General features: G+C 45.2%; 1 protein-coding gene across 9 annotated transcripts in view; it reads left to right on the top strand.

The window, feature by feature from the left end:
• PRLR (prolactin receptor) overlaps nt 1-12,510 on the top strand; it is a 163,393-nt gene that overhangs the window by 134,117 nt on the left and 16,766 nt on the right. Inside the window, exon 1 of one of the 9 annotated variants that reach the window (XM_060146956.1) lies at nt 11,244-11,340. The exons of the other annotated variants lie outside the window; for them this stretch is intronic. Within the exon in view, the coding sequence (XP_060002939.1) occupies nt 11,327-11,340 (14 nt within the window). The 5' untranslated portion in view covers nt 11,244-11,326. Of the gene's footprint in view, nt 1-11,243; nt 11,341-12,510 lie in introns of those variants that run through there. 9 annotated transcript variants of the gene reach the window in all.

The raw sequence follows: 12,510 nt of genomic DNA, 5'->3' as shown, positions 1-12,510 counted from the left end.
CCTTAAAGAAAAACAAACACCATAAGAGTTGTGAGTTTAAGTTTTATTCAAGGACCTTACTGAGGACTACAACCTGGGAGACAGCCCCTCAGTAGCTCAGAGGGAACCTTTCTGAAGAGGTAAAGGAGGAGAGAGTTTATATATGATTCTTGGCTAGGAAATACATGCAATTCAGTATACATCTTGTAAAAGATTAATGCTGAAATGCACACACTACTATATATAAAATAGATAACCAACAACAAAGACCTACTCTATAGCACAGGCAACTATACTTATATCTTGTAATAACCAATAATGGAAAAGAATCTAAGATAGATAGATAGATTTAACTGAATCACATTTCTGTACACCTGAAACTAACACAACATTGTAAATCAACCAACTATATTTCAATAAAAATTGAAAAAAAATAAGATTACTGCTGGTCACAAGAATGGATATCTCAAGTTAATGATTTTTTTGCTCTTCTACGTGTGGGAAGATGCAAGAATCTGGGTTCATTAAAATTCTCCCCGATCTGTGCATCCAACCATCCAAGGGGCTGTTTTTCCAAAGCCAAGTGCCTCATCCCATTTTTCATCCTCTGTTCCTCTTAGGGTGCACTGCAGTGGCTGACAACTTCATCTTTATAGAGTTGGGGAGTGAGCAAACTCTTTGTTCTTCTTTGTTTACACGAGTGTGTCTAATGACAATGGATGGGGGTATGGAATCCTCTGACTGGGAGGGAGCAAAGAGTTGGGGACTATAATCCAATCTGCTCACACCCCCATTGCCTCCACTGAAATTCTAATGGCAACATTTCCCATAGAAAGGATGCCACTCTACCTTAGTTCTTCCACTGTGGAAAGTTCTTGGGTAGGAGAGAGTTAGGAGGGAGAAGCAGTCAGCAATGGGAGAATGGAGGAAATTTAACAAACATTTATATAGTCTTCATTGTCGACTGGGCACTATCTTAAGCCCATTACCAATACCAACTCTCTGAATCTTCATCATAGTTCTGTGAGGTTGATCCGTGCATTATTCCCATTTTACAGATGAGGAAACTAAGGCACAGAGAAGTAAGTTACCTGTGATCACACATCTAGTAAATGACAGAACAGGATTCCAACTCAGATAATTTGGCTCCAAAATCTCTCTTCTTAAATACTCTGAAGGGAAGAGAAATGGGAGGATTCCAGCACCATGGATTAGCTAGTTGCTGATATGATACAATTTTAGGGGAGCAAGGAAACCAATTTCCTCTGGAAGGGGCAGACATTGTTTCAGTAAGACATGACATGTTTTCCAGAACATAGACAAAACTGAACATTCTGAGATTACTGGGATTTAGGCCACTGCCCTAGGCACTGTCCTGCATAGTCTCTGCTCTAATGGAGCTTACAGACTAGTGGAGGGAAACACACCATCAACAAACAAATGAGGAAAAATATCACGGGTCAGTTGATGGTATGAGCTGTGGAGAGCAGTAAAGTGGGGTGAGGGATGAAGAATGTGGAACAGTGCTGGAGATGGGGTTTGAAGACAGTGGTCAACGAAGATCTTGCTGATAAGGTGACATTTAAGCAATGGCTTGAAGAAGGTGAAGGAGATAAATATTAATATTTGATAAATGAATGAATGAATACTCAACCATATTTAAGTATCCTGGTGAAACAGGAAAAAAAAAAAAAAAACAAGTTACCTTATTACTCAGACCTGGCCAGGCCCGCCCTCCCCTGGCATGATTCAAGCTGATCTTCTGGTTGAGTCCGGATGCTCTTCCTCCGTCACGTGGCTGCTGCCACTTCCAATTTCACCAATGAATTTCCTCCAGGGTGGAAGAGGACACACCTATGATCTCTTTAAATGGCCGAGGGACTTTTCTGGGAATGTGCAGGAGTCACATGGTAGCAATTGTTCACCTGCTCTGGGCTGCAGGGTGGGAGGAAGGGGGCTGATCTGGGCTGTTATTATTAGTCTGTGTGCCTACACATGCATGTTAGGCGAGGCTGAGCATATTTTGACGGGGAGGTGAGCCAGATGTGAAAACAGACAGGTAATAGAATTACTGAGCAAAATGGGTGAATGAGAAGGTGAAACCTTCGGAAGTGTGCAGAGATAAACCTGGTTGATATCAAGAATGCAGAGGGGGACTTCAGGGGACTTCCCTGGTGGCGCAGTGGTTAAGAATCCGCCTGCCAATGCAGGGGACATGGGTTCGAACCCTGGTCCGGGAAGATCCCACATGCCGCGGAGCAGCTAAGCCCGTGCGCCACAACTACTGAGCCTGTGCTCTAGAGCCCGTGAGCCACAACTACCGATCCCGCGAGCCACAACTCCTGAAGCCTGCGCATCTAGAGCCCGTGCTCCGCAATAAGAGAAGACACCGCAATGAGAAGCCCGCGCACTGCAACGAAGAGGAGACCCCGCTCACCGCAACTAGAGAAAGCCCGCGTGCAGCAACGAAGACCCGATGCAGTCATAAATAAATAAACTTATTAGAAAAAGAAGAATGCAGAGGGGCGCTTTACTGCTCTCTAGGAATGAGACGGACCAGGATGAGAAGGGGCCAGGACCTTGAAACCTATCATTCCTCCCAAGAAGAGCAGGAGAGCCGACAATGAGAGGGACAGCGCAAGACGGAAGGGGTCAGGCGACAAGCTGAGCTGTAAGGAGGCAGCATCTGGGAATTCTGCCAGGCATTCAGAAAGACGGTCCAGCCACACACCATGGATGCTGGGGCCAACAGAATACAGGGATGCAGGCTGGCCCTAGGAATCAGTCACTGATCTGGGCACTGAGCAGAGCTCCAGGGCCTGAAGGGCCTGTTATGGAAGAAATGGGGTCTTAACAGTTGACCACGCAGGATTCCAGCACCAGGAACAGAACAGGACCCGATGCAAGCCTTCCCTGGGCTTCTCTCACTGCATGGGTATTGTGCCCAGAGCCTGCAGGTGGAGCTCAAGTGGCCCCAGCTATGGAAAGCTGTGGCAGGCAGGTCAGGGCACTCTCCGGGCTGGGTGAATAGACACACACTGAAAATGTTCTATCACAGAAGCGCCAGGCTACTGAGAGGCGCACTTACAAGGGTCAAGGTGAGCCGAGTTTTTAGCGTACGGTACGGGGGGTTCGTTTGTTTGATTTTGGTGTTGCGTACCATATCTAGAAAGCTAACGTGTTAAGCTATTGGAGGTCCCGCTAACCTCCGATGCAGTTGTCAGCAGGAAGGAGCAAAATAATAACCTTGCAGCCTCAACAAACAGAGGCAGCAATGGGGGGAGTCTGACCAGGACCCCGAGGAAGGCTGGGTTAAGTCAGCACAGAGAGGGAGGCAGATGAGAGGAAAGGGAGGAGGGAAGGGATCCTGGGTTCACAAGGTCTCCCCCAGTCAGAAAGGGCTCCCTGCAAGCCTGCATTAAGCTGGCCTGAAAGTTTCAACTGCCCCCAAGTCCTCCTCCTACATGGGGGGACACCAAGCCCAGAGAGGTGGAGCGAGGGGTATGCTGGTCAAAGTTTAACAACTGCTCTTCCAGGAGAAAAAAAAGAAGAAAGAAACATTCTGATTTATAGCATTTGCCAATTCCCACCATAGAAGTACTCCCACTGCCGCTGATTTCAAGCTACCAACAGGAAGCCCGCTGGCTTACAACATTCCTTGAAAATGTAACAATTGCTCCCTGGTGTAGACCTACACCCCCGGGGAGAGTGCCCTTGACCTTGTAGCCCTCCTCACAAGGAACCCTCAGCTCAGGGCAGTCCTTTTAGGAAAATGCCCTTTCCAGGCCCAGAGGATGGAGGCGGATCCAATCCTACCTCCTAACCAGTAGCTGCCTTGCCTAGTCCTTTATGCTATAATCAGGGCTCCTTAAGAATCACCTAAGTGCTTGTTAAAAATGCCCCTTCCAGTACCAGCTTGCAATCAGTAGATAAATAAGCCCTGGAGATCTCATGCAGAGCGTAGTCATTATAGACAACAATGTACTATAAACTTCAAAGTTTCTAGGCGACTAGATCTTAATTGTTCCCATCACAGAAATGATTGTTATGTGACTTGATAGAGGTTTTAGCTAATGCTGCACAATTATATTCCAATAACATTTTTTAATTTAAAAAATGCCCCTTCCTAGGTCCCACCCTCCAAAAATTTTGACCCGTTGTATCTGGGATGGGCAGTGGTGCCCAGAACAGACTCTAGAAGCAGTGCCCGAGGAAATCCACTGCTATTGAAGGACCATACCTAGATCCCCGCAGCACCCGGTATCAGAGCCGACTTTGGGAAGGGAGAGTGTGCTGAGAGAGCCCTTTATCAGAAAGAGGGATGCCTGAGTTGGCTCAGAACCCGTGGTCCCAAGGTCCTCTGACCTGTCCACCAAGCCATGGTCGGGCTGGGCTCTGTGCGTTGGAGCTTCTTGAAGGTAGGGGCCACTACTCCTTTGTAGCCATCAGAAGTGCAAAGCATGGTGGATAACAACCCAGATCGTGGAGCCCAGCTGCAGAGTTCCTCTCCCTCCATACACTGCTCACTAGCTGTGTGACCTCAGACAACTCATGGAGCCTCTCTGGGCTCCAGTGTCCTCATCTGTAAAATGGACATTTTCATAGAACTTACATCTCAGTGCCTGGCACGTAGTGTGTCCTACACGAGGGTTTGCTGATTTTATCACCACGCAGTTCTGAGCACACTGGAGGCTTTTAAGATAAGCTTGTTGGTTTAAACCACTTACCCCCTGGGGCTTCCATCTCCTCATCTTTGACATGGGAGCCATGACATAGTAGTAGGAACAATAATAGCTTTCCTGCCTCTGCACAGGATTATTGTAAGAATAAAATATGACCATGACGTGAAAGTGCTTTAAACACTACAGATCAACGTGTAAATGTTTTGTCATTTTGTCTTCGGTGTTGTTGTTAATTTGAGGCGGGACTCCCAGTCTAAAGACTGGATTCCCATTTCTGCTGTGCTGGCTGAGCTGTGTGATGGTGGGCAAAGCCAGCTACCTCTCTGAGCCTCGGTTTCCTCTCCCATCGAGGGAAGCCTCCTAGCAGAGACATTATACGTGTTAGGCGGCATCAGTGGTTCCCAGCCCTGACTTTACATTGAAATCATCTGGAGGGCTTTGTTAAAATGTCCATGTGCCAGTGGACCCGACTCTGAATCAATCAGAACCTCTTGCGAGACATAGGAGTTTGTCCATTTAAGAAGTTCCCTACATGGTTCTAATGTGAATCCTGGACTGAAAACCACTGGAGTCTGGAAAAGCTTTGTAAACTGCAAAACTTAATGTACAATTTGTGGATTTTTTTTTTTTTTTTTTTTTTTTTTTTTGCGGCACTCGGGCCTCTCACTGCTGTGGCCTCTCCCGTTGCGGAGCACAGGCTCCGGACGCGCAGGCTCAGCGGCCATGGCTCACGGGGCCAGCCGCTCCGCGGCACGTGGGATCTTCCCGGACCGGGGCACGAACCCGTGTCCCCTGCATCGGCAGGCGGACTCTCCACCACTGTGCCACCAGGGAAGCCCTGTGGATTTTTTTAATTGATGGTCTTATGAGGAACTAGTTCCTCTGAAAATCGAGCCAAAGGGCAATTTCCACCATCTGTCTGAAGTGTGCACTGACTGGGGAAAATTGAAACTCACCCAATTCCTATTCTTGCCTTCAAGCCCAGGAGGCTGAGTGAAAATAAGCCTCTCTGAGAGCAAAGATGCTGCTGGGATGTTGCGGCCAGTGAGAGGAGCTGGTGTAATTGGATTTGGAAGCGATGCCTCCAGCTGTGGGGAAGCATTCAGTGTCCTGTTTTATTAAAGTGACTCCCGTGCAAAGGCACATACATCACCATGAGCGATTTACCCCAATTAGGTTAGGGGCCAGGAGATCTTTCGATATAAGTCCCCAGGTGCAGTACCAACCCTGATTTGGCTCCAGTTTGGACAAATCCGATCTCTGCTAATTGCCTACCTCTTATATCGCACAGCTATGGTCATGCACAGCCTAATCCCTCTGCTTGGATGCATTTTCACAGAGAGTCTTCAAGAAGTTCGAGAAGTTCTGGGATTCACACGAGAGGAGGGAGGGGGTGTCTGGAATCAGAGGTGGACATTCTCTAACTGTCTCTCTACTATTTCTAGTAACATCCACACAGCCATGATGTTCTGACTAAACTGCTGGGTTCGACTGGGATGGTCGTTTTACATAGAAGTGGTTCCCTTATGGAAAGTGCTAGATGTTTCCCACCAAAGGATATCTCAGGACAGGGAATGAGAAGGCAACCTGTTTGAGAAGCAGTAAAATGTAAACTTGATCATTGCAGTGATAAAAAAAAGACAAGAAAAGAAAAGAAAAATAATAATGGATGACATATGAGCAAACGTCCTGCTGTGAAATTTCAAACAAATGTGTAACTATGATTTCTGGGCTATGGACAGATAAACACTTCAGTGCTGTGGGCACATGTTTGCATGCAACCCAGGAAGAGCTAGGACCTTCACCTCCCCACCCTCAGGCCGGGGTTCTCCTAGCACTGTATCCGCAGCATTCAATGTCTGCATTCAGGAGTGGCTGCCATGTTATCCTGAAAACCTCTTCAGATTCCCCTGTCAAAGACAGAACGCTAAACTGGCTCTAAGTCCAGTGTTTGACAATACTAGCACAGGCCCAGTTCTTCTGCGTGCAGATTAGCATCCCCTATCTTAGATTCTTGTTCTGCTTTTTCAACTTTAAGGCTTCAGGGATTCACTTATTCTCTCTACAGTCATTGACCATTGATTTTGGGCAGAGCTTGTAAAACGGCCTTAATCTTGAGCCTGGTGTGAAATAGCTAATCCTTCCTGCTGCTCTCCCCACCCTTAGCAGATTATGTCCTCTGCTTTCCAAACTAAATATTAGCATTCTATATTGGAAAGACATGCCAGATTCCTGGAAGTCAAAAGGTACCTGTGGGGTTCTGGCCCTGTTTTTTTAGCCTCAGGCCATCTAACAGGTGGAGCAACAGGTAAGGAGACGCAGAGGGCAGAGGACACCAACCCAGCAGACCCCAAAGGGAGCAGCTAACACAATCCCCAACATTTCAAACAATGGGTGAATGTATTTCAAATTTGTTTGCAAGAAATGAGATTGTTTGCATTTTTAGGACCAGACAGGCATTTGGAACTTAATTTGCATTTATAGTCAGGAGGTGTGGCAGGTGGTGTCCTAACCATTGATGGTAGAGAACTGAAAGTTGGGGAGGAGCGCAAAGTGGGTATGAGGTGTGCAGGGCTCTCCTGCCATCAGAGTCTTGATCGATCTTAGCAAAATCCAAAGTTTACCAAAAACTGGAACCCTCAAATGTCCATCAAGAGTAGAATGAGGAAATAAGTTATGGTCTTTCATTCAATGTAATATGAATGAAGATGAATGAGGTGAAGTGAAAATGAATTTTGTATGAGTCCATGTAACAAGATTGAATCATACAACAATGTGAAATGAAAGAAGCCAGACACACCCACTCAAAAAATGCATATTGTATGATTCTATTTCTATAAAGTCCAAAAGTAAGCAAAATTAATCTGCAGTGTTAAGTCAGAAGAGTGGTTCCTCTTGGGAAGGGGTGGGTAGAGATTGGGGTGAGGCACCAGGGAGATTTCTGGGATGCTATTAGTGTTCTATTTCTTGACCTGATGGTAACATAGACATATTCACTTTGTGATAATTCATTGAGCAGAATACTTATGATTTGTGCATTTCACATGTGTGACATTCTTTAAAGAAATTCAAATCTTGGATGGGGCCCTGCTTATCCATGGGAATTGGGCTTGCAAGAGCTAGGTAGGTCCTCAGAATCCCTGCCCAGCATGCTAGGTTCATTTCTAGAGTCAGGGAAACTGAGTCAAAATCTGAGTAGAGCATTGGGGCAACAGTAGCAGATGAGGCAAGACAAGGTGAGAATTGCATTCACTTCAAGACCACCTGACACCAGGTCTTGGGAGCAAGTCCCACAAAATGGTAGGACTGAGATTTCTGGCGTTTGGGATCGGGGCCTGGATGAGCCAGCATATGCAGATAAAGTCTACCAGGGGGTAAAGGGTGAAAGCTCAGGTCTGTGTTTTGTTGTTTTTTTAACACCCTTATTGGCGTATAATTGCTTTACAATGGTGTGTTAGTTTCTGCTGTATAACAAAGTGAACCAGCTATACGTATACATATATCTCCATATCTCCTCCTTGCCTCTCCCTCCCACCCTCCCTATCCCACCCCTCTAGGTGGTCACGAAGCACCGAGCTGATCTCCCTGTGCTATGCGGCTGCTTCCCACTAGCTATATGTTTTACATTTGGTAGTGTATATATGTCCATGCCACTCTCTCACTTCGTCCCAGCTTACCCTTCCCCCTCCCCGTGTCCTCAAGTCCATTCTCTACATCTGCGTCTCCATCCTGTCCTGCCCCTGCTTTCTCAACTCTTGGCCTGTGTAGATGAGACTTGGCTTAATGGAAAACAGTGATGAAGGGAAGCGTTTGGACAGAGAATCTGAACCGGATGAGCATTAATGCAGAGCAAGGTGAGGAAGAAGAGGGTTTGTGGGGTCATACCAGAGTGGGACAGAGCACCGTGAGAAGGCACATTTGAATAAGATTACGGAGGAGCGTAAAGATGGGAGGGTCTCTGAGGTTTCAAAAGCGAGGAAGCCAAGACAGTTTGTCATGGGCAAGGCGTGGAGGCTGCTGACTTGCTACAGACCTGCTTTTCAGTTTTAATTTTTGCATTTTTAAACCACAGTCACACTAGGGGAGCTACTGAGGAGTGAAACCAAGATAGCTGTCCTCTGGTGGGAGTATAGGGCTAACTTTTTCCTAGTTGGACTCCAAATATTTGGAGCCATTTACCACTATAACCATCACTAAAAGCGGCCTGTGGACACTCTTCAGATGTTCCAGCCCCACTTAGAGTGAATAATCTTGACCAAGATCCTGCTGCAATGGGGGAGTTGACTCAGAGAGACAAAAACAAAAAAATTTTTAAGTTATTTACACTTTTTTCATTGAAGTATAGTTGGTTTACAATGTTGTGTTAGTTTCTGGCGTACAGCAAACAGCAAAGTGAGTCAGACTTCAGATCTGAATATAATATCTGACCCAAATATTCTTTTTTGGATTCTTTTCCATTATAGGTTATTACAACGTATTGAATATAGTTCCCTGTGCTATACAGTAGGATCTTGTTGTTTATGTATAGTGGTATCTGTTAATCCCAACCTCCTAATTTATCCCTCCCCCCGACTTTCCCCTTTGGTAACCATAAGTTTGTTTTCCATGTCTGTGAGCCTGTTTCTGTTTTGTAAATAAGTTAATTTGTATCAACATTTTTAGATTCCACATGTAAGTTATATCATATTATATTTGTCTTTGTCTGACTTATTTTACTTAGTATGATAATCTCTAGGTAATCCACACTGCTGCAAATGGCATTGTTTCATTCTTTTTTATGGCTGAGTAATATTCCATTGTATATGTACACCACATCTTCTTTATCCATTCATCTGTTGATGGACATTTAGATTGTTTCTATGTCTTGGCTATTGTAAATAGTGCTGCTGTGAACATTGGGGTGCATGTATCTTTTCGAATTAGAATTTTTGTCCTTTCTGGATATATGCCCAAGGGTGGGATTGCTGGATCATACTGTAACTCTATTTTTAGTTTGAGACAAAAACCAAATTTATCCCCAGCCTCATGTCCACCAGCCATAAAAATGATCAGTGGACAGCAGGAGGTATGCCTAGTGTGGGGAGAGACCACAGTAGATGGTCAGGTTAACAGTCAGCATAGCAAAATGGGCAGTTGGGGTTATCTTTCTCTCTGACGGTTTACTTACCCCACTGTGTTTACCCTGCTGGAGAGTCAGTTGCAGGATGAGTTGGGAATCATTATTTATTGAAACACAGTAATGAGACCACTATGAGTGTGTCCAGTTCCCTGACATGGGGGTTTCAAGGCGTCAGAAACTACCCATGGCTAGTCAACAGATGCCAGGATACCTTAGGAAATCCCAGAGGAGCTTATTCCTTTTTAGTTTATAAAATGCTTCCTGAAAGCATTTTTATTGGAAAACTTTATTTAGGAGAGTTTTTTTGAGCCTGGACCAGCGTACCAGGAAGCATAAGTGATGAAGGTATCTGCTCCTGCCTGTTCCACCCTGCTCCCCATCCAGGCATTTCTTTTTCAAAACATGTGGAACCCTGATTTGGAAGAGCTGTCTAGTTAGCACGTGACCTCGCCCAAAAGGTGTGATTTATAGCAGTTGATCTCAAGTATTTTGATGCAAAAAGAGAAGGGAAGTTTCAATAAAATGATATTATAGAACTTCTTCAGCCAGTAGGTAGAATTCCCATCCCCAAGCCAGGCTGAGATCAGATCTTTAGGACAAAAAAACTCTTTCAGGTCTAGATGGATCCAGTGAAGCTGGATTAGGGAGAACAGCGGTGTTTGAGATCCTCAGGCACAAGTATGGCTGAGTCTTGGCTGTCTTGACTCCACACCCGTTCGAGGCTGGGGTGCTGTTCACCTTGACTCAGTCACTGTGGTCTCCACCGTCTCCCCCATAGAATGGGGAATAATTGCACGTTCATCACACACTGTCTACAAATGAGGATGATTCATCAGACGCTCTCAGATTTGCCAGATTCCTCTCTCCCAATGGCATGTGACTGACAATTTACTACGCCTTTCTACACTTTCATTTCCTCTTCTGTTAAAAGGGGTGGTAATGGAGAAAGACAAATATCAGATGATATCACTTACATGTGGAATCTTTAAAAATGATACAAATGAACTTATTTACAAAAAGGAAACAGACTCACAGACTTAGAAAACAAACTTATGGTTACCAAAGGGGAAAGGTTGGGGGGAGGGGTAAATTAGGAGGCTGGGATAAACAGATACACACTACTATGTATAAAATTGATAATCAACGAGAACCTACTGTATAGCACAGGGAACTCTGTCCAATATTCTGTAACAACCTATACGGGAAAAGAATCTGAAAAAGAATGGATATACGTATATGTATAATTGATCCACTTTGTTGTACACCTGAAACAGCATTGTAAATGAACCTACCCCCATATAAAATAAAAATTACATTAAAAAAGGGGGGGATCGTAATAGCCCATGCTATGCACAGGGGTACTGTGAGGGCTCAGTGCAATCTGGATGATTAAGACACTCAGCACAGGGACTTCCCTGGCAGTCCAGTGGTTAAGACTCTGCCCTTCCAATGCAGGGGGTGCGGGCTCGATCCCTGGTCAGGGAACTAAGATCCCACATGCTGCGTAGCACAGCCAAAAAAGATTTTTTAAAAGACACTCAGCACGATGCCTGGCCCATGGTAAGTGTTCCATACATAGGAGGAATGACTTGAAACCCATTATGAGCCTTTAGCATCTTGATTTAATTAGATGACCCTGAGGGGTTAGATAGAGCAGGTGGCTTAGAACGTGTCACCTGGGAGGATATTCAAAAAGAATCCTGAAAAAGCAACTAGAAGGTCCCCAAAGAACAGGATACTGGCTACTTCACAGGAGTTGTTACTGACCCAGGAGCCCCAGTTATGAGAGAGTAGCTTGATGGCTCCTGTGTGCACCGAACCTCTACTGTCACTAAGATTTCTATTTCCGAGTACATCGCAGAGGGAATAGTAGCAGGTGGAAGGCTTCAAGAAGTCGTCTGTTAGGTGGTGTGAGGCTGGCAGATGGTGATCCACCCTCTGACCAGGAGGAATGGACAAAGGAAGGCTGGTCTTTTCAGGGCTCATCAAACAGCACTCAGTCGTTTCCAACGTCCTTAGACGGGCAGCCTTGCCCCTGGATGCCCTTCCCCTGATTTAAAAAAACCCATAAATTTTAAAGGGAAAATGTAAGCCATGGGTTTCCAAGAATTTACACTTACTTCATCAAATCTATTGTTTTCCGAGAGTTGTGTGGAGTCCAAAAAGACTAATGAGCCTTTTCCAAATGTCTTTAAAAATCCTTTTTTCTTAGAAGGACATTTAGAGGCTTTAAAAGTTGTTCCAAGGGTAAAAATAATAATATAATAATAAATTTCTCAAAACTCCCAACCCCTGCAGGTTCAAAATTTGCTTAATTGTTGAAACCCAAGGGACTTGAATTATTACTGGGATTTGTCATTTCTTGTTTATGGGGCTTTTCCAAAGGGGAAAAAGGAACCATGTGGAGGTTCACTAGAGTTCACTGCATCATTCACAGCCATGCCCATAGCCCAGAAGGTTTCCAGAGTCTTCTCAACCTGAACCTTCAGGCGAAGCCCCCCTTACTTGGTGGCATCCGTGAGGCCAGGTTGGAGTTAAACAGAATGCACTGACTTTTTCAGCCTGGCTTAATTTTGGCTGGAGGATCAAAGCCCTCCCAGAACAATTCTTTTGTAGGGAATACAATCTATGTCACGTAAAACAGGTGATCTATCGTTAGTTGACTGTGGGGTGCAAAGAGAACAATTTTTCCTTGGAGTGTGCAAAGAGCCAGCTGCGGCTGGGCTGCCC

This window comes from Lagenorhynchus albirostris, chromosome 3 (genome assembly GCF_949774975.1).
Source record: "Lagenorhynchus albirostris chromosome 3, mLagAlb1.1, whole genome shotgun sequence".
Classification (NCBI taxonomy): domain Eukaryota; kingdom Metazoa; phylum Chordata; class Mammalia; order Artiodactyla; family Delphinidae; genus Lagenorhynchus; species Lagenorhynchus albirostris.
This window is presented reverse-complemented; position numbering and strand designations above follow the sequence as displayed.